Here is a 26,874-nt window from a genome sequence, read left to right on the forward strand (position 1 = left end):
TTAATTAATCAGTGTTGGTATGGTGCATGTCGTTCATGTTTGCAATTATTATTATAATGTTATTTATGCAAAGTGCCAAATCATATTGGATTATTGGGTCTAAAGCTGTGAAAAAAACATATACTTGATTAATCAAACCTTCTAAAAAACATTAAATGGAAATAATTAAACAAAATGAAATAAAGGGCGGCCATAGTCATCTTTTCTTGAACTTGCATGAGTGTGTGTGTGTGTGTACAAGGGAAATATAACATCATGGAAAATCAGCAGACATTATTTCTGTATATATTATATAAATAGATACACAAATGCATCCATAGTTGGTAGGGCAAAACAAGTGCTACCAACACTTTCTTTATGTTTGTTTTTGCTTTTCTTCCCTTTCTGCTTAGGGATACATCTTAAAAGCTTCTTTGAAGCTGAAGTTTCCGATCAGAATTAGGGATGAAAAAAATGGGTTCACCAGAGAAGAACGGGTTCCCCAGGGAGAAGGAAACAAGGCATAATATATTCATAATTTTCGGATATGCTGATTGGGTTGATGTTCTGCTAATGATAATGGGTACCATTGGAGCAATCGGCGATGGAATGTCGACCAACTGGTTAATACTCTTCGTCAGCCGCATAATGAAAGCTTGGGCTATGGAAGTTCACAGAAAAACAGCAACAACTTCATGGGAGAAGTCGAAAAGGTCAGCACTTGAACCAGTTGAACCAGATCCTGTTGTGTTATTTTATTCGGCTGCTGCTGCTTCTTGTGTTCTCATGTTTGGTTTTTTTGACTTTATAAACAGTGCATCTTATACTTTACACACTTGGGATTAGCAGGAACGGTGGTGGCTTTCATGGGTAATTTTGTTTAGCTTTCTGAGGGCAAAACTAGGACTAGGAGACAGTTCCTTTTTATGAAACCCTAGAATGATAATAATACCCTAAAATTTGAAAACCACTGATTGCTTGCAGAAGGGTACCGTTGGAGCAAAACCAGCTAGCGGCAAGTGCTGAAGATCCGTTACAAGTATTTAGAAGCAATACTTAGACAAGAAGTGGGGTTCTTCGATTCACAGGAAGCAACCACATCGGAGGTCATCATCAGCGTTTCCAAAGACACATCTCTCATTCAAGAAGTCCTTAGCGAGAAGGTTTTGCCTTGCCGCCGGTTCTCATACACCGCTTGAATTCTGCCGCAATATGATTAACTTTTTGTTGTCGTTTTTTTTCACAGTTTCCATTGTTTGTGATGAACACGACGGCCTTCATCTCGGGGCTGGCATTCTCGGCATATCTTTCATGGAGGTTGGCTTTGGTTGTTTTCCCGACTAATCTTTTGCTGATAATCCCTGGTATACTTTACGGGAAGTATCGTTTGTATATCTCGAAGAAAGTTTCCGATGAATATGGGAAGGCGAAAGCCGCGGTGGAGCAGGCTCTGAGCTCGATTAAGACGGTGTATTCATTCACGGCGGAGAGGAGGATCGTGGAGAGGTACTCGGCGATAATGGACCGGGCGGTGAAGCTGGGGTTGAAGCAAGGGATAGCCAAAGGGTTGGCGGTGGGGAGCACAGGGATTTCTTTTGCGATATGGGCTTTTGTTGCTTGGTATGGAAGTCATCTGGTGATGTACAAAGGAGAGAGTGGTGGAAGGGTTTATACTGCTGGTCTCTGCTTTATTTTGGGAGGACTGTAAGTGTAAAATTATATTCCAATGAATTTAGTTTCGAAATATATTAGTAGAGCACAAGGCTATTAATCTTGTGGTTGTGAGATCGAGTCTCACGGTGGGCAATTCATAATTCTGAATGCCGGAGGTCTCTCACGAAATCTACTCTCAACCTGGCATTGAGGCGGTCTACTATCCTACCTCCCCTTACCCCATTACACGTGAAAATAGGGTCAGCTAATTTTTTTTTATCCATATGAATATTAAAGTTGAGGTTGACTAGAGTTACTTGGTGGAAGAAATGTACGTGGGGCACTTGGAGTAGCACTAGCTGACCTAAAGCACATCACGGAAGCCACCGTCGCCGCAGCCAGCATCTTCGATAGTGTCGACCGTACACCCCAGATCCTAACCGAAGACACCAAAGGCATCGCGCTACCCACAATCCGAGGCGAGAGAGTTCGACGACATTGAATTCGTGTGCCCTTCACACCCCGATTCCGTCGTTCTCAAACACTTCAACCTCAAAGTCGAAGCGGGCAAAACTGTGGCCCTCGTCGGTGCAAGCAGGAGCGGCAAATCCACCGCCATCGCATTGGTGCAACGATTTTACGATGTGAACAACGGGGCGGTGAAAATCGATGGCGTCGATATAAGAAGGCTACAATTGAAATGGATAAGAGATAAGATGGGGCTGGTTAGCCAAGAACATGCATTGTTCTGGACTTCCATAAAAGAAAATATAATTTCCGGGAAGCTAGATGCTACCATTGATGAAGTAATGGCTGCCGCCATGGCTGCTAATGCTCATAACTTCATTAGACAGCTTCCTCAAGGTTATGAAACAAAGGTTCGAATTATTGTGTTCGATTTATTCTAATTTAAGTTTATTATACATGAATTATGTGTGAACATATGAATATATCTCGATTATCGATTCGTTATACGAATATATTATTTGCGAATTCGAATATTAAGAAGTATATGAACAGATTGGGGAAAGGGGAGCACTGTTATCAGGAGGAAAAAAGCAGCGTATAGCCACTGCTAGAGCCATTATCAAGAACCCTGTGATGCTACTACTTGATGAGGCGACGGGTGCCCTTGATTCTGAATCAGAAACACTCGTACAAAATGCACTTGATCAGGCCTCCATGGGAAAAACCACTCTGGTAACTGCTCCAATGTTCAATCCTAGCTCCGTCCCTGCTAACGGTGCTAATAATATGCAATTGTTCTAGTTTAATCTTCTAAATGTATTTCATCTAATTAATTAAGAAATCCAATTTGGTGAGCAGGTCGTTCCCCGCAAGCTCTCCACCATTCGAAATGCAGACCTCATTGCTGTTGTTGACAATGGTTGCATCATTGAAATGGGATCCCACGATGACCTTATGAACATGAAGAATGGTCACTACGCACGGCTCGCCAAGCTGCAACGACCATGAACACAATCTCGAAACACGCCTTCCGTCTGCCAGAAGAGCGAGTACTGGAAGGCTAAGCACTGCCAAATCGAGCCCAAGTCCAGCTTTCTTCGCTACGCCGTTGATGAATATTGAAACTCCTAAACCGTTATCTCATCCCCCTCCTTCCTTCCTTAGGCTTCTCTCTTTGAATTCCCCGGAATGGAAACATGGTTTGACCGAGAGCCTCTCGGCTATAGCTTTCGGCGCCATTCAATCCGTCTACGCTTTAACAGTCGGTAGCATGATTTCGGCATTTTTTGCAACAAGTCACCAAGAAATGCAGGCTCGGATACGTACTTATGCATTGATATTTTCTTTGCTCACGTTGCTTTCCTTCATCCTGAATCTTATTCAGCAGTATAGTTTTGCTTACATGAGTGAGCGGTTAACTAGGAGAATCCGAAGTAGAATGCTAGAGAAAATACTGTCCTTCGAACCTGCTTGGTTCGATGAAGAAAAACACTCCAGTGGAGCTTTATGTTCGAGTTTGAGCGATCAGGCATCGATGGTTAAGACTCTCGTTGTTAGTTCAAACCACTTCTGCTGTTACCATCACGATGATTATCGGACTGATCGTCGCTTGGAAATTAGCAGTAGTGATGATTGCAGTCCAACGTCTTACAATCATGTGTTTCTACACACGTAAAGTTTTGCTTTCCAGCATTTCAACCAACTTCGTCAAGGCACAAAATCAAAGCACTCGATAGCAGTGGAAGCCATTTATAATCATTGGTTCATAACTTCGCTCGGGAGCCTCAGTAAGGTTCTTCAACTTTTCGACGAGGCGCAAGAGGAACCGAGGAAAGAGGCTACGAAAAAATCATGACTTTCAGGAATTGGTATGGGGTCAGCTGTTTGCTTAACCTTTATGTCATGGGCTTTAGATTTTTGGTATGGAGGTACTTTGGTTCAAAAGGGAGAGATATCTGCATGGGATGTGTTTAAGACATTCTCTATCTTATTTAGCACCGGAAAGGTCATTGCTGAAGCCTGAAGCATGACCTCCGACCTAGCCAGGGGATCAACTGCAGTGGCCTCCGTACTTGAGATCCTTGATCGGCAATCCTCAATTGTTCCATGGTCTCAAGTACGTAGATTTGTTTAACTTAATCTTTGATTATTACAAAATAAAATTTGCTCTACTTAATCCGTTTACTATAGCATTAGGGAGAAGATGACACCAATGGAACAAAGCTAGCATAAGTGGAAAGATAGAGTTGAAGAAGGTTGATTTTGCATATCCAAGCAGGCTGGATACACTCGTGTTGCTCAAATTTAGCTTGGAGGTGAAACCGGGCGGAAAAGCGGATGTGGAAAACCAACCGTGATTGGATTAATACAAAGATTTTACGATGTTGAAATGGGGCCGGTGAGAGTAGATGGTATAGACATAAGAGGACTAGACATTCAATGGTACAGGAGGCAAATGGCATTGGTCAGCCAAGAGCCAGTGTTGTATTCAGGCACCATCCGGGATAACATTGTGTTTGGAAAGCTTGATGCATCCGAGAACGAAGTTGTGGAAGCAGCCAGAGCTGCAAATGCTCATGAATTCATCTCGTAAGTTGTTTACTTTCTAACCATCGTGTTAATGGCATTCGTAACCTCAAATTCACGCCAACATTGCTGCAATAATGTGTAGGGCATTGAAGGAAGGATACGAAACAGAAAGCGGAGAGAGAGAGGAGTGCAACTATCAGGAGGACAGAAACAAAGAATAGCCATTGCTAGAGCTATAATCCGGAACCCAATTATACTCTTATTAGACGAGGTGACAAGCGCTCTTGACGTGCAATCTGAACAAGTAGTACTAGAAGCATTGGATCGAATCATGACCATGACGGGAAGGACCATGGTTGTGATTGCACATAAGCTCAACACGATAAAAAAATCCGACTCAGTCGCATTTGTGGCTGATGGAAAAGGTGGTGGAGAGAGGTACCTATGCCCAGCTCAAGAACCAGCAAGGATCATTTTCCAAGCTTGCAGACCTTCAAGCATATTCGTACTTGTTAGCTCTTTCAAAAGCTGGAAATGCCATCGCCACTAGCTAGCATGTGCTTGGTTATATATATAAAGGGCATAAAATTGTACTAAATTTCGCTGTAATGATGCCAAAACATGGGGTAACTGGTAATAGATATAGACTAATACTTTCAGCTGGTGTTTCAATACAACTCAAGCATGCATAAATAGTAGTGTTAAAAGGTGAAATTTTGAAGAAAAATTAAATGATAATTCAAACAAAATAAATAATATACACGTCTTATATCCTGACCAAACCTGTTAAAAGTGAGGATTGATCGACTTTAGTAGATAGAGAAGGAATTGGCTTACGTGGTATAATTGACAAAGGAAAGAATTGTTATTCTCCTCCTTTAATGTTCACTGCCGTGGCTGGCGTTTCCTCTTTGGTTTTAAATCAACAACGATGATTGATATATTATCAGAACTGTTGCGTCCTAATGCTATCTCGGTAAGATTATTGGCTACAGCTTGAGCGGGTGAACCTCCATCTGCGGTCAAATACCTGCGCCACCGTCTTAGGACGCAGCGAGCTACCTCCCCTACCTCTTCATTGCTCATCACATCCCACAATCCGTCGCTGGCAAGTATCAAACACTCATCCTCACTGCATCTGGTCATGAAGGTAATCTCGGGTACTGGAATTATCCATGGCCTTAAATACCGATCACCTGAGCATGATTGAAGCAGCTTTGACAAATGCTAAACAGGAAATTCAAATGACATATAAATCTAGAGACGAAGGAGAAAACCTATAGCTCTGGACATTGCAAGAACTCCAAATACCCTAGCACCATTCCAGTTTATGACTCTCCCTCCCTCTCTTTCAATTCTCATGAGCTCGTCGTCTCTATCAGGCTGTAGTAAGCAGAAAATAAGAGTGAAAAATAAACGCCTATAACTTCTTTAAGAAACAAAACTTATAACTAGAACATAAAATATGGCAATTAATCATTTGTGTAACTGTAACAATTACAAACAGTTTTCATAGTTACCTTCTGATCGACCGTTAATGGAATGGTATCAGTTCCCCGGCAAAGCACTGCCCTTGAATCACCACAATTGGATGTAATAATCTGGCAACCAGATAAAACTGCAACAACAGCAGTTGATCCCACCATTTCCGGTGCAACTGCAGCTGTGTGGACTTCATTGTCAGCTCTCTCAAAGCTTGTGGAAAACGCCGCTTCCCATCTTCTCTGCCACCCAGAATCGTCAACCACTCCACGGCCCCATTCCTCAGCTATCACTCCATGCATCCTCTCAGCACAAAATTTAGCCACCTATCAACCATTGTTGAAGTTAGTATCGGGAATGAAGAGCGACAAAATAAAAAATCCTTGTCTTGAGCTGCAAACCGGCAGAGGTACCTTGTCATGCCAGAGAATCAAACTAAAATATTCATCTTTTATATTCTTGTATGTATGTTCGACCGGTGGAAGTAGAGCTATGAAAATTAGACAAGTGGACCAACAAACTTAATCATGCATTCATTTAAGACACACTAAACTGCCCATATAAGAAATAACAAAACTATACAATATGAGCACTTCCTTCAATTGGAGAAGACAATAAACACGACCACAAATCATTCAAATTTATTTAAGAAGTCTGAAGATGATGTTGAAACCATGACAATAGCATGAAATCTATTTCCATGAGAAAATTATAGTGTTTTGATTACAATAAGTCCCGACAAGAAAGAAAAGATAAGCTGGTATGTCATTATCTTAGTATCTAAGTACCAGATGCTGATTTATATAAGTAACTGAAGTTTGTTTGTGGTTCGTTAAAATCAAGGGAAAGCAAGTTTCTCTATAAAGGCAATAGTATTAAATATAGCCCAAAAAAAAAGTATTATTGTCAAATGTAAAAAGTATTAAATATAGCCCCAAAAAAAAGTATTATTGTCAAATGTAAAAAGAGGAAAAAACCAAGTGACCAATGGATGGCCAAAAGCGGTTCACCTACCCACCGCCCAAACCCTCTTTTTTCCTGGTCTTACTCTTTTAATGGAACCGACCAGTCATCGTCCCCATGCTACTACTTCAATCACGGCACACCATTGTTCCCGCCTACGTTGACTTTTCTTATTCCCCGGGGTTTACTGCATACAACATTATTACAACATTATTAGGGGAATAAAATTCTCATTTCTCGTTTGATTGATCGGTAATCTTATTTCTGATAATATTTTATTATCAACAGTAGATTTTTTAAAATATATTACCGAAAATGTGATAATCCCTTCCCTTAAGTATTATTGGATTACCGGCGTTTTGGACTAAAATTCCCTTTAAAAAAATTTTAAAATTATCCTTCTTCTTTCGTTGAATAATAAAAATTCTATGAAGATTAAATTACATATTTATCCTTAAACTATTTTAAATTTATAAAAAAAATCAATAATTATAATTAAGATAAAATCCAGGAGTTAAAATAAAATTTTACAATTTCATTGAACTTATTTATCTTTTCAATTTTATAAAAAATTATATAAATTTTATGAATTTAAAATTTTTAAAGAAAATATATAAATTAATTATAGTAATGTTATAGTAAAATTCAATTTGTTAAAAAATATATATAATAAAGACAATTTGATAAAATATATACATTCGAATAATCTTTTATTCTTTTAACAAAACACGATAATCTTACATTCATACTAAACCAACCAAACACAAAATACAATAGTCCCAGTAATCCGATTCTCTAGTAATCTTTTATTCTGTAATCTTACATTTTGTGAACCAAATGCTCATGATTCCTTATGGTGGGCACCCAAGGGAGGATTTTTTTTAATACCTTGTTACTATTGTTTCGGTGGACCGTAAAAATAATAATAACAATAGCAATGGGATTATCAATATATGCTTAAGCTAATGAGACATTGATACCTCATATATTCAAGTTTTACTATACACAAATAATATATAGGTAATTTTATCCAAATTTTTCTAACATAGAGTCCAATATATTTTTACTATCAATTTGATAATTTATACACGTAAATCGTAAAAGTCAAATGAAGACATCATCGACGAAAACCCAGCAGCCACATAATAAAATAAAAAAGTTTCGAATTAAATCAATAATAACTTGGGAACTAAATATATTAATTACCTTGACTAAATTTCAAATGATTCCCAGGAACTTAGCGAAGCTTTTAACATGCTTGATTTACAGAATATAAGATTATTAGTGAGAATAAGATTATTGATAGAAATAAAATTACTGAGAATTTTGTATTTTGTGTTTAGTTTGTTTAACATAAATGTATGTTTAATTAAAATAATAAAATATTAATAGAATTTATATTTTATCACATTGTCCTTATTATATATTTATTTTTAAAAAAAAAAAATTCTACTATAATATTATTATAATTAATTTATATAATTTCTTTAAAAAATTTAAATTTATAAAATTTATATAATTGTTTTATAAAATTAAAAAGATAAATAGATTTAATGAAATGATAAAATTTAATTTTAACCTGAGCTTTATATAAAATTTTATTTTAACCTAAACTTTATATAAAATTCTAATTATGAATTTTTTTATAAATCTAAAATAATTTAAAGATAAATTTATAATTTAATATTCGTTGATTTTTTTATTCAATAATAGAATAAAGATATATTTTTTAAAAAAATTAAAGACATTTTAGTTCAAAACGCCGATAATCCAATAATATTAAGAAAAAGAGATATTCATATTTCCGATAATATATCCTAAAATACTACTATTAAACAAATTTACCAAAAATTGGAAATATTTGCCAATCAACCAACCAAACGCCAACTTATTATTGTTATTTTCTTAAAAATAAAACAAAAAGCTATACTTGTTTGGGCCAAAACAAAAACTGCCGTTCTGTGTTGGTTCTTAATGACGCGTGTCCAGGAAGAATGCGAAAGGCTACACCACTAGTAATTGAAAACGTGTCAAAGCACGAAAAAAGAATAATTCTTTATGTCCAATCAATGGTAATCTATTTAACCCTTTCCCTATAATTATTTATTTATGCATTTAATATATTTTAATTAAATTCTTATATACAATTATTATTTTGATTCACCACTGAAGAACACACTGTGGAGGGACTCTGTCGCGCCATCTGCCCTCCATTTTCTCTTTATGGACTGGATCCAACTAAATTAATCGTACTTCAACCACTTATTTTTTTTCTCAGGAGTCAGAGCAAAATTGAACTGAAATTCTTAAATGAGTGAAGAATTCATTACCTGTGAACCACCGTGGCCATCGTAGACGCCGAAAAAGTGTATTGGGGAGATTTCGGAAGCGGTTTTCGAACCGGGAGCCGTACATCCTCCGACGTGATCGCACTTGCGGGACATGAACGCCGGTATAACGGAGATGGCGTCTTCCATCTCTCTCCGTCTCCCGATCACAGAAGTGAACCCCCATCTCACTCCCTTGTTGTTCCTCCCAACGCACTTCTCCCTCGCCGTTACCGCCACATCAAGCTCGTCAAAAGAAGGCGCAGGGTCGAGCAACCTGGGAATCGCAGCCTCCGCTGTTAAAATCTCACCGGAACTCCCGCTCGTGCAGGAGATATCGCCCGAGCTCGTCGTGCTCCTGGAATCCTCCCAGCTGAGAATCGAGGATACGCCTGAGCTGGTTGAAGTCAGGTCCGGTTCGGAGAGTGAGATGACTCGGAGGACTCGCTGTTCCTCTTGCTCTTCCGGTGGAGGTTCCATGTGACAGGGAGGAAGATATAAGATGGAGTAAAATAGAATTCGGGAGGAGATATAAAAGGGGTGGGGGGATACTGAAGAGAAATGCGACACGTGTTAGAGAAATTAAGTTGATGTCACACGCATCCTCAACGAATGCAAAAGCTACATTCTTTTGATCCCTATAGTTTACAAAAGCTTTAGATTTGATCCTTACATTTTAATAGGATATAATTTTATTTTTTATTTTTATAATAAAAAATTAGTTTAAGTTATTAAGATCATGGTGTGATATGATTAATGAATTTTCAACTAGTTTGACATGAAACAAATATAGATACAGATAAAATAGAAAAAGCTACTAGCTCCTCAAAAAATATAGGTGTTTATTTGTTTTTGAATGAATATGTTAACAAACAAAATGCTACTTTGACCCAAAAAAAATTCAAAGGAGATTTCTCTCACTTCTTTGCTAGTTTCGTCATTGATACGAGATTTATAATTTTCATAAATTTTATCAAGATTTCGTTAACATGTCAGAGCTTCAACCGGAATAGTTAATGATATTAACAATTATAACTAACTAATAATATTATTAAAATAGAACAATTGTAATGTATCTAACTAAATATATGGATCTAACCCTGAATTTAAGCATAGTAGATGGACCACAACCAAAATACAACCAGTAATAAATCATGGGTAAAATCACGTATTTAATATATAAATTATCAGTTTCTATATATTTTAGTACTTAAATTTTTATTTTCTTAAATCATATCTAACGTTTAGTTTTTATTTCATTTTAGTACTCTGTCCTTAAAAACTAAACACAATTAATATGTAAACTATCAGTTTTGGTCCTTTTTAGTACCTAAACTTTCAATTTTTTTCAAAATATAACGTTAAATTTTGAACAGGGTATTAAAATGAAACAAAAACTAAAGTATTTAATAGCGATTACTAAAATGAAACTACAACTAAACTTTAGGTATGATTTTAAAAAAGTAAAAGATTATATACTAAAACGTATCAAAACTGATAGTTTAGGTATTAAATGTGTTATTTACCCGAAGATTATTGAGTCGTACTCAGAAGCTTTTTTGTTTAGTGGCTACGTGGCGTTCTTTGACGGTGCCGCGCTGGTATTGCGGGCCACCTCCACGAACAAACCATTAATCGGTGGGGACACAAGAGCTACTATACGCACTACGGGGCTACTCACTAGAAACTCCCTGCACCAGCATGTCATTCAATGACGCGTCGAAAACCCAAATGTTTTGGTTGCTGACATGGCAGTTTCTATCAGTTTGATTGGGCGTTCGGTGATCGGGTACAAAGTGCCGTTAACTGTTTTCTTGCATTGGATTCCAGTTTGTAAGCATGTCTAGGAATCTAAGGACCAAAAAAGGGATGGGCATAGTCTGGTTGCATTTTTAAATGTGATGTTTGGTCTGGTTAAATTTGAGTTTAAGATGAAAAATGTTTAATTTGATTTGACTTAAAAAATATAATTTTATTTTATATATTTAAAAATAATTATAATAATATCCTTATATATATTATTTTTAATTAAATTATAATTTTTATTGAATAAATTAATATTTTATTATTATTTCATGTCAAGTCAAGTTTAAATTTTATCTAAAAAAATAGGATCGAGTTAATCAGATAGAGAATATATATTTTTTGAGTCAGATTAAACCGGGTTAAGAATATAAAATTTTTCGAAACCACCGAAATTCGACCTAAATCCGACCCTTGTCCCATCCCTATCTAAGGTTCATCGTCACGTGGGACCCAACCATTCTTTTAAAAACGAACTACGTGGCGGTTAGGAACAGATACCGGGGCCTACCTATTTGGTGGAATTAGACTCTATGACAGTAGAGTCTATAAAAATTATAGGTTGAAAAGCGGAGTTTTCAATTTTGCTGAATAATCATAGGTAGCTGTTGTGAAAGGGCCACGTCACATGCGCTAGCTTTTAAATAGAGCATAAATGATTTAATTGTGAATTTCATTTGGCGTAAACTACAATTTTCATCGCTCAATTTTATTTTACTTCAATTTTGGTCATTACTTTTTTAATTTATTTATTAAATTTTTAATTTACTCTTACTTTAGCTCCAACATATTAAATCATAAATAAAATGATGAATAATAACCACATATATTGATGTAAAGTATTTTTATTGCGATGACGGAACTACGTTTAGATTAGTAGGGGCTATAACCCCTAAAGTATTAAAATATAAATTATATATTTATATACATATAATATATATAATATTAAATTTTTAAATTTAGTTTCCTTAAAAAATATGTATAATAAATTATTAAATTTAAAAACTATCTAAATATTATTTAAAAGAGTTAACATTTAAAACTTTTTTACTATTAGTTTATTATTTTTAAATGAATGAAAATCTATTCTTTTTCATTTTTAATTTAAAAAATATTATTGCGGTTTTTTTGGCTGTCCATCTTCTTTAAGTTTATGACTTTAACCAAGTTATTAAGTATTTTATTTTAGTTGAAGATAATTTTTTTTAAATAGTATTATTTAATTCAATTTATATTTATGATTTTATTTTAAATATTTATATTTATTATGTGAGTTCATGAATTTTCATCTCTAAAAAAATTAGACACATATACATACATATGAAAATATTTTAAAATGTATCTAAAAATCTTGATTATATAATTATAAATATACTTTTCTAAATTTATTAATTAAATTTATATTTTATACAAATTTATTATAAAATTAACGAGATAGATTTTTCTAATTATATATTACATGTATGAAATCATGAGGAAACAAAAAAGATTAGATTCTTTTTTAGAAAAAAATTGATTATATAGAATTTAATATGCCTCGGAAACTTCAAGGCTTGAACATCAAAGTTGTAGTCAATCTTCTCTTAAGTCTCCGATTGTTGAGGTTAAAGACATTAATCTTTCATTTATAGAATGTGATCTTAGATTGCGTAAGCTAATGTGGGAATAATCAATTAATTATCAAGATTAAATTCAACCAGCGTACTTAAAAAAACATAATATGCATTTTCAATATTATTGGTTTACTCAATTTTTTTAGATGGCCCCCAAAATATAATGTTGAGTTTCGTCACTGATTTATTGACATGTAATCAATGTGTCATCTACTTTATTTTTCCTTTTTTTTATTTCATCTTATTCTTGTAAAGATAAAAGTTATACAATTTCATTTTTTGTGTCATGTCGATACTACAATTATTATTCTTTGATGTGTTCTTTAACCTCTCAAAAATATCGACAAGCTTATTTTACTGTCTTCTATCACACCATTGTTTAGAATATACCTAATCACTTTATAATTGTCGAAAAAAATCGATGATTTTGGAGCTTTAAATGAGAAATTGATCCAAACATTATTGAGAAAAATGTGGAACAAATTGTTGGCTCGTACATGTGCAGACGTGCACAATGTGGATAACGTTGGTCGGACTCTTTGTGGGCTTGCGGATATTTTAACCCAAATGTGAGATATTTTCCTCAAATAGAGCATATATTTTCAAAAACAATGGAATTAAAAGGATAAATATTAACATGTCTCTTTAATTAAAACATTAATTTTGGAAATTGCTTAACTTCTTGATTCTCATTAATGCTTCATTAGTTCAAAGTTTTCTAATTGTTCACAATGTGAAATCTCTTTAAATACAATGTAAACATACTAGCTTAAACACAATTAAAACAACTCAAAAAAATATTCAAAAAGTTTTTCTCTCCTCTAGTTTTTTTCCTGTGATAGACGAAGGCGAGAAATAGTTCATAATCTCGACAGTTGTGCTACTGTACATTGATTATCTTGTTATTGTATCCAGGGAGATAGACAACCAAAGATCTCGACCACCAAGGAGTGACCGAAAATCTATCTTAATGAAACTGAATAGTTGCAAGCCTCAACCCGTTTCCAATCGGTTGTTTCGTAAAAACTTTATTTTCTATACCATTTTTTCAATTGTTTAATAGAATAATTTTTCATATTATTAATCATTTTTTATTATTGATTAATGTACACAAACTTTACAACGAGATAATGTCGTGTAATTAAATGGTATTTACAGCGACTTGTGTGAATCAATTTTTTTAAAATAAGATTTTCTTTTTATCGTCTCGGATTATTATCTTATAACAATCTTAAGATAGATTCTATCTTTTACCTTTATGAAAAATTCGAGACGATTCTAAAATCTTGGGAAAAGCGTGAAAAGCAAATAAATTCGCTTTCATGATTTATTCTGCTGTTTTAATAGTTTTGTTAAAGTGGACAAATCTATTTAAATATAAATTGTTGTTAAAGTAACGTTGGTCACTAATTTTTCAGAATATTGATTCTACAATAAAGAATAAATGTGATTCTTTGTCTATGAATTTTCTTCGATATGTTGTTGTTGCTTATAAACATGGAGCAATTAAAGAATCAAAGTGATAGTATTTTGAGAAATATCATTATGGTAAGATTTCGTTCATAAAAGTACATGTAAGCATCAATCATGATATTATTGTTATGATATTATTATCATATAACTTTTTGTCTTTTAATATTGAATATTAAATATGACATAAATAAAGAATACATTTGGTATTTATAATAATTATTAAATGTTATCATAACTATTGTTTGTGTTTTTTAAAACACTATAATTTTATTATTGTACTAAAAATCTCTGAGAAATTTTATAGATACAAACGGATTTAAAATTTAGTAAAGGCTTTTGATTATTGGGTTGTCAAAAATAAAATCAAATGATTAATTCCTTTTGATTATTGTGTTGCCAAAAATAAAATCAAATGATTAATTCCTTTTGATTATTGAGTTGTCAAAATTAAAAATCAAATGATTAGTTCTTTTTTATTAATTGGATGCGAAAATTAAAATCAAATGATTATTTCCTTTCGATTATTAGATTGAGAAAATTAAAATCAAAGGATTAGTTTCTTTTGATTATTAGGTTGGTAAGATTAAAGGATTAATTTTTTTTATTTTTGTTTAACAGAATCGAGTTGTTATGATATATATGTTTTGGATTTTAGTGTTACTAATCTCGTCGGTTAACATAATATAAATGAAATAAATCATTGGATTTATTTCATCGTTAAGATCTTGCATTGATTTTAACTTCATAAGGAAAATAAATTGTTGAATGTATTTCCTTGAGAATCTTGAATGATTCTATTTTGTAAAAATAAATAAATTAGTTAACTTATTTTCTTAGGAATCTTGAAGGATCCTATTATGCAAAACTAAATAAATCGTTGGATTTATTTTCCTATTTTGTAAAAGAAAATAAATCGAAACAAATTGTTAGATTATTTTCCTATTTTGTAAAAGTAAATAAATCGTTAAATTTATTTTCCTATATTGTAAAAGAAAATAAATTGTTTGATTTATTTTCATGATTTGTAAAAGAAAATAAATTATTTGATTAAATTTTTTCTTGGGAATTAAGTATGATTCTATTTTGAAAGAAATAAAGAAATCATTAAATTTATTTCTTGAAAATCTCGATATGTTTGTAAAGTGATTGTAACATCCCAAAACAAGAGCAAGTGACTAAAATGGAAGGTTTGAAAATTTGAAGTCTAATTTTGAAAGATTTTAAAGATTTATTTTATTGTTCTGTAAATAACTAATGGAATAAGGGGTTTAATGGTCATTTGACAAAGAAAGATTTTTATTTTTCCCTTATAAAAGAAGTAGACACGTGGAGAGGAGAAGAAAAATAAGAAGACTCTGGAGATGCTTGGCTTTCTTCTTCCTTTCTTCCCGTGGCTCTATTGGTAAGGTAAGATTATGTCAAGTGATTGTTTCCTTTCAATTTGAAGTTGGGTTTAATTCTTGAGATGATAATTAAGCTTAAGGAAAGCTTAATTTGTCTTAAAACCATAAGATGAATGAGTTAAGAGAGATTAAAGATTATAAGTTTTTAAATGAAATTTTGGAAAATAGTTGATAAATAGAATTTGAAGTTAAATTTGACTTGTCAAAGGATTAATTAAGAAGTTAGAAGTGATAGAATTAAATTAAGAACACATGGAAAATTTGATGAAATTCTTTGATTTAAGAATTTTGGTGAATTATGAGAGATGGTAAAGTGTTATAGTGTTATAAGAAGGTTTATATATGTATAGATAAGTTTTAAGGTATAAGGAGGGGTTAATAAGTAGAATTTGAGGACAAAGTAAGACATTTTCGTGCTCAAAATAGAATTTCTGGGTTGTGTGCATCGATGCATCTTCAATCTGTATCGATGCACTCTCAAATAAATAAACATCGAATGCAATTAGTGCATCGATGCATAAGGAGTGCATCGATGCACTCCCTTAAAATGAAAACATCAAATGTAATTTGTGTACCGATACATGAATAGTGCATCGATGCACATGCTAAGGAATGCATTGATGCACTGTAGAATGTACCGATGCACTTCAAGGGGAAATAAAAATTAGACTTTTCTTTTGATCTAAGAAATGATATGTTAGAATACATCAATTGGATACTGATATGTATCAATGTATGATTATGTAGATATCGAGCACAAACAAGTTCCGGGATGACTATCAGGTTAAGATTCGATCGAAAGAAATGAATCATAAAAGGGGATTGGAACTTAGTGAGGCCAAGGTGAGTGCATACGGATATTAAATATGACTCGATGGGAAATTAGACTTGCGATAAATATGTTTCCTACATGTTGAAATATATGATTGCATGAGTAGAATAATTATTAGAATTGATAGTGTGATATGACTTATATGCATTAATATGAGTATATGTTTGCCATGATATATATGTGTTATTGGTTATTGCATATGTTATATGATATATGTGAATATATGTTATGGTAAATGTGAATGAATATATAGATACATATGTATTTTATAGGTATATGAGAAGATATAAAAAACAAGAAACAGGTCAAGTGATAAAGGAATATGAAATTGTATGAAACGTGACATAAGCTATGTGATTAAATGAGAAAAGATATGAGCACATGTATATGTGATTATGAATGACAGGAATATGAGAAAAGGTAAATGTGACATGTGAATTATATGGAAGTGAACTACGTAACTATGTGATCATATGAAATGTGATAAGAAGCTATGTGCCCATGTGATAAGAATATGTGAAATGATATAAAGATATTGCCCATGTTATGTGTTATGAGATCTAGAGATATAGTTGGCATGCCAAGAGTCGAGGGATATACAACGGTCATTCGGGACAAATTTCACATGCCCCTAGTGGGAAACCCATACGAGCTGTGGTGACAACATAGTGCACAACCTCAATAGACTCACATATCCATAGTTCTAACATATGTACATGGGCTAACAAAGATATAATAATAAATATATGATATGTATGTTTTTGGTGAAATAAATTTTATTATATAATCCAAATGATGATATGTTTATTATGTAGTTAAATGAGTCATGTTGGTTAAAAACGTTAGGTATAAAAAGGATATGATTACAAGATATAAATGATAATTATATTGATAGTGACATAAGGTTAATAATGGAAATGATGAATGGCATGTACAATTGATTATATGTGATGTTATATTGTTGTGAGTGATAGTATGATATGCTATGAATATGCATGATTAAGTAGTTAGAGTTACTTTTATACGTTAATGCCTCACTAAGTCATAGACTTAGCGTGTGATTGTTTCACACGTAGGTTGTAGAAACGAGAAGAGAAGGTAAGAGGAACATGACAGGTCAGATTCTCTTTTCCACAGTTCAGATCAGAAATGTATTTAAATTATATGTATTTTGTCATATGAAATGTAGTTGGCATGTAAGATAAAAGATTAGTATTGGTTACGCTTTGATCAAATTTGTAAAACCATATGTTTTATACAATAAAGATTATTTGGGTTTTGTTGGAATGTTAAACTGAATTTTATTAGATTTTGGCAAAGTAAACATTTTAAACAGTCAATGTGACACCTCGAACTCGTATCTGGGTCGGGTACGGGTTGGGGGTGTTACAGTGATATCTTGAAAATAAATTTAATTTTGGAAATTTAATTCCTACCGATTTAATGAGTTTATTTGATCTACTTTCACAAACAAGAAGAAATAAATATTTTATTACCTTCATTGATGATAGCAAAAGTATCGCTATGCATTTGCCAAAGAGTAAAAACGAAGCTATAAAGAAATTTATTCTTTGTAAACTAAAAGTTGAAAATCAACTTAATAAAAATATTAAGATGGCAAAAGGTGATTATGGTGGTGAATAAATTATTCATGAAGTGATACCGTCATACTCTCATGAATTAAATGGAGTAGCAAAGCAGAAGAATTAATTCTTAAAAAATAAATGATGAACGCAATGCTAAGAAGTGTTGGGTTATCACAAAATATGTAGGGGAAACTGTTTTTTTAGCTAATTACCTTTTCAATAAAGTTCTCCGAAAAAAAATGACAAAACACCATATGAGTTATGAAAATATAGAAATTTTTTCTACAATTACTTAAAAATGTGGAGGTGTATTGTAAAGATAATGATCTCATTATCGAAGGAAATAGAATCTCAAATCTTTAGATTATATTGGCTATGTAGATTATAGAGAGACATATCGACATCTTGTGTATGAATCAAAGAACATCGAAATTCACAAGAACATGATAACGAAATTAAAGAATATCTCATTCTTTGAAAATTTATTCCCTTACAAAACTAAGGAAGATGATCGAAGATTATCAATAAAGATAAGTCTATATGTTCAATAAAATGTTGAAAAAAGATATTGTCATTATGACAACCCTTTGAAAAATAATTATGAGAGAACTGTGATATCTCATATGTTTAAGAGTATCGATTGTATTATCCTAATATCATGTTACCTTAAAAGGACACTCCAACACCAGTTGAATATCTGATGTTTAAGATATCAAATACACAAGTGAATATGATTCACATTAGGAAGAGGAGTGGTGTCATAGAAATCCTCAAGAAAATGGATATAATCAGATTCATAATAGAATCCGAGTTTGTAGCTCTAGACCTTTCTAGAGAATAAGTTAAATGACTTTTGAATTTCTTAGAGGATATTATTGAATGACCAAAGTTTGTGCCCACAATTTTCATATATTGGTAGAGCACATAACTTTATGTATAATGGTAAGTTGAGATATATGCATCATTGACATAATACAATTAGACAATTAATCTCAAATGGAGTTATTTCTATTGATTTTATAAGATCAAAGGATAACGTTGATGATTCACTAACTGAAGGGTTAAAATCGAGATCAAGTTGAGAAAATATCTAAAGGAATAAGACCAAAGCCCATGGAAAATTAAAGGTGTTATGTGAAGGAAAACCCTACCTAATTGACTGAAGATCCTAAGATTTAGGTTCAAAGGGACAACCTAATTGCATAAACCGTGTGCGATCACTGTAGGGTTTCTTATCCCAAGTCTATTCATATGATATAAATAGTGATCAAATTGATATAGGATAAACAAAGCTTTTATTGACCATTGTGTGCTTTGGTGTGTCGAACAACATAAGTCACTTATGTTAGAGTAAAGTGGGGCTGCTTCAAGAAGACTATTGGGCATAATTCTTTCAAACTCTTATAGAACCAGGCGATGTTCATAGCTTTAAGAACATACCCATAAGAACTAAAATTCTTTTTAGAGGAGTAGTTGTGTGAAGTATATCATCATTTACACAAATGGTAGAACAATTGAAGGACATCATGTCTATTGGTCAGCTAGTAAAGTAAATATATTGCCACAAGGGAAGGTTCAAAGAAGGACACTTGCCTATCCTATGCAATTATTGATTATAGAGTCTATCACCATATCGAGTCAAAATGATTTTGATAAAATGATCAATTTCATTTATGTGGAGGATTATTGGAAAAAATTCGATAATTTTTTAGCTTTGAATGAAAAATTGATTCAAACATTGTTGAAGAAAATGTGGAACCAATTGTTGATTCGTACATATGCAGACGTACATAATGTGAGTAACGTTAATGTCACAACCAGTCAGGCTCTTTATGGGCTTGCGGATATTTTAACCCAAATAAATCACATCTTTTCAAAATCTGTTTTGGAATTAAAAGGATAAATATAAACATGTTCATTTAATTAAAACATTAATTTTGAAAATCGTTTGATTCTCATTTATGCTTCATTGGGTCAAAAATTTTCAATTGTTCACAATGTGAAATCTCTATATATACGGTGTAAACCTACCAGGTTAAACACAATTAAAACAACTCAAAAATAATTTAATTTTTTTTTCTCTCCTTTAGTTTTTTTTCCTGTGATAGACGAGGGTAAGAAATAGTTCGTGATCTCAGCAGTTGTGCTACTGTGAACTAATTATCTCGTTGTTTTACCATGGGAGAAGGACGACCAAAGATCTCGATCACCAAGGAGTGACCGAAAATCTGTCTTAAAAAAACTGTGTAGTTGCAGTCCTCAACCCGTTTCCAATCGGTTGTTTTGTAAAAAATTTATTTCTTAATATATTTTTTTCGATTATTTAATAGAATAATTTCTCATGTTATTAATTATTTTTTTATTCTTAATTCATGTACACGAACTTTACGATAAGATCTTGTCGTAGAATTAAATGGTATTTGACGCGACTTGTGTGAATCAATTTTTTAAAAAAATAAGATTTTCTTTTTATTATCTTGGATTGTTATACTTCTAACAATAATTCATAAAACTTAAGCTTAAAACTCATGAAATCACTAATAACTTTTTATCTATAATATCCACCAATTGATTAGCACAAAATGAAGAAATAGGATTTAGAACAAGATTCTTCCTCCTTTAGAAATAAAAAGAAATCGGAAACTAGAGGTTTTCACGCACACAAAATCGGGGTTATTTAATATATTTTTTTAAAATTTAATTAAAATGTTGTTAAATATTTAATGAAAGAGTGATTAAAATAAAAATAAATTAAAATTAATAATTAAAATATGAGTAAAAAATCTAGTAGTGAAATTTATAATTTACCCTTAAATTTTTTACCCATTTGTAAAATTAGTTTCCCACTAAAAAATCGAATTGAACTTTATTTTAAATAATTTTCATTAAATTATTTTTAATTTAACTTATAATTAACATCTATATTTGAATCACAAACAAAAGGCTGGGAGAGAGATGGTAATGGTAGGACCCTCGTGAAAACAGAGAAGGTCACGCAAATCGAATCGATCAGATCAGATCTGATCGAACGGCACACCGATGGAACGAACTCAGCAATGCGGAATCAACACGTGCGTACGGCGGCCCGGCCCGGCCCCACGTTCCACTACACTGCGACACATATTCACCCCTTCATCCCTCCACTGTTTGTCGTACGGATCTTTTCGATTTGAAAAAAAAGAGGAAGACGTCGCGGCAGAGATTCCGTAAAAAATGGAAATGACCGAGTGCAAATTTTCTCTCTCTTTCTCCTCTTCTCTCTCACTCTATATTCTTCTGTCACTATTGCATTGGCTGGGCCTTCAAAACTCAAACCGACAGAGCGACGCTTAGGTAGAGACTATTGAGGCGACGTTGTTTCGGCGACGGCAATTAGGTAAAGATTGTGTGCCATTATTGTCTGCTTTGATTACTACACTTTCCTGCTTGGCCCACCTGTTTTTCCACTATTATATTGCTTGCTTTACTTACACTCTGATTACCTTCTTTTGTGTTTATCCAAATTTCATATGATCACACCATCACACAAACCAGAGAATATAAATGCGAATACATTCCTCACCACCTGTCCCCAAAATGAATGGCTCAAATTATATTATATAGAATCAATATTGTCATATTGGAATTGTCAACACACCTTTTCGTCCTACTAGAATTCAAACTCCTAAAGATAGGATATAATTTTGCTAGGATTCAAAAAATATGATAGAGTTCTACTATGATTTAAACTCCTAAAGATAGGATCCACAAGCACTATAAATAGCCATTGTAACTCACTATTGTAAGACACGATTTATACACAAAACATAGAGGAAAGCACGGGAAGATACAAAGGCAAAGCTATTGTAAAGTATTCGAAAAGGAAATAAAAGGTAGCATTTTCTTTTTTCTTTCTTTTGCATGTGCAAGTTATTTTTCTTGAGATTTGGTTCGAATAACCCAAAACGTGGGTTGCGCCGATGACCAAAATGGGTGGGGTTTCGAAGTTTCGAACCTAGATCTACCCCGAGGCTTATTTTTAAAAACCGGTTTGATTTTCGGTTAAATGAGGGAAAGAGCTTTTTATAAATCTATATTAGTCCCTTTATTTATTATATGGATATTTTATTCATTTATTTTTATTATTCATGTTATTATTATTATATGTATATATATATATATAAAATTATTTCATTTGATTTTTACTATATTTTATTATTATTATTATATATATTTCTTTAATATTTTACTTATAAGTCTAATATTACTATATATATTAAATTATCTTATCTAGTCGTATATATTTTTATACTTTTAATAGTTTATTTATATACATATTATTAAATATATATTCTTAATTATTTTTATTTGATTATTTCTTTATTTATGTAATATCTTATAACTTTATATATTTATATTATTTTTTATTATTTTCGTTTTTTTCATTATTATTATATAGTATTTTTTTTTTAAAAAACCTTGTGTCTTTATCATTATCATTATTAAACATTATATTATATACTACTAACCTAGAGGGCCCATTTTTTGTCTTATTTCTTATTAGAGCCCCCCATTTTCGGTGAATTGGGAGGGTAGCTTTTCTATTTTTAAGTATTTGGTGTACATATAGCTTATTATTTTATTAATACTTTGATATATATATATATATTATATTTTTCCTTTTTTCAAATATTACTATATATAATTATTACTTTACTATTTTTTCTTATCTTACTTACTTATTTTATTTATTTTATTTTTCTCTTGTATCTTATTTGTTTTCTTTACCTTGTTTATCTAACATATTTCTCGATTTTTTTTAAATCAATCAAGGGTAAGTAATTAGGATCGAAACTTTACCTTTTAATTTAACTTGTTATTTTTCTTAATTAAGACAACTGGAAATTACGTAGTACCGAAAGGGCGGTTCAAGGGTGCTAATCCTTCCTTGACCGTAACCGACTCCCGAACCCGACATATTTCTGGTAAGACGCAGATCAGGTAAGAAATAGGGTATCCGATCAACCCATTTATTTTTAAATAAATGATCGGTGGCGACTTCAATCCACATTTTTCAAGTCGAAGCCCAATTCTAGGGCCCAACCGAAAGACGGTTGCGACAGCTTGGCGACTCCGCTGGGGAACCGTAAGTGAGTCAGGCTAAGGTAATTTCCAGTTGTTTTTTTAATGAAAAGGGTAAGTTTAAATTTTAAGGTAACATTTCGATCCTTATTGCTTACTTTTGATTATATTTTCGAAGTAAATAGTTGTACTGACCGTTTTTTAATGATTTCAGCCCTTAAAGATTTTTCATCTAAAGGCTCTATACCCGAGCTCCGAACCCTATTTAAGTGGGGGTGAAAGCGACGCCTTCGTGTGAATTTATTCTCCGTATGGGCCTAGCAAGTAACCTTCGGGATTCATATACCTTATGCCTTCGTGTGAATTTATTCTCCGTAAGGGCATAAGGGAATGTTTCCTCTCGAGTTTAACTTAGTCCACACAAGCCTGTGATGGGTTTAGGACTAAGGGTCTGGTAAGCCCAAGGGGGCACCGGCAAGGAGAACTCGAGTACCTTTTTTTAGAACCTAAACCCGGAGACTACAAGGAGTTAGAGCCCACCCCAAAACCTCACTTCAAACCCTAGGCTGCTTTGTTTTCTGCTTTAGTTTCTATTCAAAGCATGCGAACTAGACAAATATGCGGTTAGGATTTGTTTGAAAGTAGCATGCGGGATAGAGATCATGTCTGGGTAGGAATAATAAGCATGTGAGGTAGATATCATGTGGGGTAGGACTTTCATTTTTATGATCGTTTTTTATTATTTTTTTTCACCTCACTAACTCTTTTCATCTTTCTTTTATTTTATTTTATTTTATTTTATTTTCATCACTTGCATCATAAAAGAGGTCATTGATCCACTAAAACGTGTTTGTTAAAACTCGAATAATCTGAATCCATGGACAAAGGTGTTGTAATACAAGAGATGAAAATACAGAGGATAGTCTACAAGGCGACTATGTGTCACATTCAGTCCAGAAGACGTGGTGCCCACAATTGAAGAGTATATCACTCTGCTGCATTATAAAGGACTCAGAATGAACCGGGTCTACATCAAAGCACAATGAAAGCTTATCTTTGAAGAACTGACTGGCAGAGGTTGCAGGGGCAGGATGAAGGTTATGTATCTTGGAAGTCCCTTTGAACATGACAATAGCAAAATGATAGTTGAAATTGGAGACCATTGCTGGCGAATTAAAGAAACAGATTAATGAACTTCATATAGTTCCTATCAATTAAGGGCTCCAATGACGAATTCGTTGGGAACAGGCTCAACAAAAGTAAATGCTCGAGATGCAATCATTTGAGACTTCTTAGACCAGTACGAAAAACAACTCAACATTTTCACGGTTCATCCAGAGAGGCCGGAGCGGTTCAATAGGTTATTCAACCGGTGAAAGACGAAAGCAGAAGACTAGTCAACATGTCAGAAGCTGTCAGGATATTTTTGTCTCTTAAAAGATAAAATATTTTTGTCCCCAATAAGGATTATTCATAATAACAGGCACATTTCTTGGATCAATACCTCGAACATTTCATGCATTCTTGCATTTTTGCATATTCATCTACATTTTTAAGCATTTTCATAAACATGAAATTTCTTCCTAGATGATTCGATGAAGTGGATTTAACCACATGGAAGCAAGATTGTAACCTTAAAGAAAAAAAACTGAAAACAATACAGTGGGAGCATGATCAACTGATTGTAGGACAAAGCCTGCCATGATGATCTAAAGAATCTCCATATCCTAAGGGCTACGATGTTGAAGCTGTTAGCTATTACCACATAAGAAACCCCAAACATTCCTCTAAAAACTGTAAGGCACTTGTCGAAGGGGGCATGGCATATACCATTTGCACTTAGAGGATTGTTTTGTTTGAACACGTCTTTGATCTTTCATGTTTACCTAATCTTTTTAAAGGATTGAATTTATGCTACTTTCTAAAGTGGAGCAATTGAACAAATTTTAATCTTTAGTTATTCGAATATTAAATGAATTAAGGATTCTTTTAACTCTTCAAGAATTATAGATTTTTGACATATGACAAGATTAGACTTTTCTTATCCTATCTCAAACCCCAAAATGAAATACCTTGATCAAAAAGATCAAATTTTGACATTACCTCCCTTTGAAATTCTTGAACATTGCCTTTACCTTTATGATACACCCATACCTTTCTTTGAGTCAAATAAAGCCACACCCTTGTCTTTTAGACTCAAAATTGACATTTTAATACCCAAGGCATTGAATTGGTCATTTGAACATGAGCATTCTTCTAAAGACACAACTTGGGGCATCTCGCCGGGAGCCTGAACATTGAGACATGTTGGGAGCAAGGAGCAGAAAAAACAATTCATTCGAAATAATTCTATCACGCATTAACTACACTGTTTTCATGTGAATAGAATTAATCCTGCAAATCTATCCCCCTGGGGATACCTCTTCTGTGAGGACTTCCATGTATGAAATGATGAACGGCTTTCTTTCTTTATCCCTTCACAACAGGAGAAAATATATATCCCTTGTGTCCCCTTTTGAGCCTATAGTATTTTTCTTCTGATTCAGCCCTAACCAAGGATCACCCTCCACACTGGGGGGCGATGTGGAAGAAATCTGCTCACATGAGTGAAGACATCAATCCAAAGGAGTTACCAAAAGGTGAACCAGATGCCAAGTGCAAATATTTAATCAGAATAAAAAGGGCAAAAAGAAAAAAAAGCAAAAAGAAAAAAAGCAAAAAAAGAACAAAAAGAAAAAAGAAATGCAAAGATTCCCTAAAGACAAATGGCACATCAAGCTTCAAACTACGAGATTGATCAAGCACAATCATTCCCGAATCACTTCACTCGAAGATCATAGAGCATCAAAGAGAAAGAGACATTTTGAGCAAGACAAGATTAAAGGCATCAGAATGAATTGATCCTTGGTTCAACACCCTGAAACACTTGTTTGGGCCTATTTATCCTTTTCTTTCATAACCATGAACCCTGGCCTACATTACGTGCCTTAAAAGTCCTTTCTAATCATACATGGATTTCTAAACAGGAGAGACTATCTTCATATTTCATCCCGCCCATCAGGATTAATCTTTGTTTGCAAAAAACAATGTAATTAATGTATGATAGAGAAAAATAACAAAGGGGGGTTCAAGACGTAAATCCTGAATAACGTCTTGAAACCAAAGGAGTGTTCGAGTTGAAAACCTGAAAAGGCGCTCGAATATAAAATTGTGCAACTGAGGCGATCACACAAATTCCTCGATAAGGCATCACACAATCCGAGTGTGACCATAAAAGCTGGGAGTCGGAGAACACTTCTAGTAGATGAGCATGCAAGCTACCCCATCAAACCTTTGAGCATCAAATGTCAAACCATTTAGCATCAAATGAACAAAAATGCCAAACCTTTGACCAAACACAATAACCTGAGACTTTTTATCCTTTCTTTGCTGACCATTTCCCAAAAATAGCTTTGATCTTGGCACATGTCAATAGCTATAATTTATTGAAGGATTAACATTGTAATTAATTCTTTGATATCCGATGAACTCTAGTTTTATGATTTGTCTCAATTGTAAAACCGTGAAAGTGACAATATTTTCAAAACTTTGGATCAAACATCTTTCAAAACTCTTTTAATTGATATTTTCAGAACTTTGAAAATAAAAGAGAAAGAAAAACATTTTTTTTCAAACAAGACAGTCTCTCTAGAGTGGATCTTG

General features: G+C 33.2%; 1 protein-coding gene and 1 pseudogene across 2 annotated transcripts; one reads left to right on the top strand and one right to left on the bottom strand.

The window, feature by feature from the left end:
- Positions 1 to 425: 425 nt before the first annotated feature.
- Positions 426 to 5,191, top strand: LOC120144583 (annotated as a pseudogene).
- On the bottom strand, positions 5,013 to 9,915 carry LOC120144594 (probable protein phosphatase 2C 6). 2 transcript variants are annotated; one of them, XM_039158633.1, is made up of 5 exons: positions 9,405 to 9,915; positions 6,150 to 6,437; positions 5,907 to 6,012; positions 5,467 to 5,825; positions 5,013 to 5,120 (listed from the first exon to the last, which is right to left on the bottom strand). In XM_039158633.1, exons 1-4 carry the CDS (start codon positions 9,879 to 9,881, stop codon positions 5,515 to 5,517), a joined length of 1,182 nt encoding a protein of 393 aa, XP_039014564.1. In that variant the 5' UTR covers positions 9,882 to 9,915; the 3' UTR covers positions 5,013 to 5,120; positions 5,467 to 5,514. The 2 variants fall into 2 exon arrangements, with proteins under 2 accessions (XP_039014564.1, XP_039014558.1); XM_039158627.1 differs by lacking the exon at positions 5,013 to 5,120 and having other exon boundaries at positions 5,391 to 5,825.
- Positions 9,916 to 26,874: the final 16,959 nt, after the last annotated feature.

Source organism: Hibiscus syriacus, unplaced genomic scaffold, assembly GCF_006381635.1.
Source record: "Hibiscus syriacus cultivar Baekdansim isolate YM2019G1 unplaced genomic scaffold, ASM638163v2 tig00002317_pilon, whole genome shotgun sequence".
In the NCBI taxonomy this organism is placed as follows: domain Eukaryota; kingdom Viridiplantae; phylum Streptophyta; class Magnoliopsida; order Malvales; family Malvaceae; genus Hibiscus; species Hibiscus syriacus.

Bases quoted from the DNA above. Each gene is read 5' to 3' on its own strand.
- LOC120144594 (XM_039158633.1), bottom strand. From the start codon at position 9,881: ATGGAACCTCCACCGGAAGAGCAAGAGGAACAGCGAGTCCTCCGAGTC. The intron at 6,438-9,404 runs GTAATGAATTCT...AATGGTTGATAG, and splicing joins ATGGCCACGGTGGTTCACAG to GTGGCTAAATTTTGTGCTGA. The intron at 6,013-6,149 runs GTAACTATGAAA...TGCTTACTACAG, and splicing joins CATTAACGGTCGATCAGAAG to CCTGATAGAGACGACGAGCT.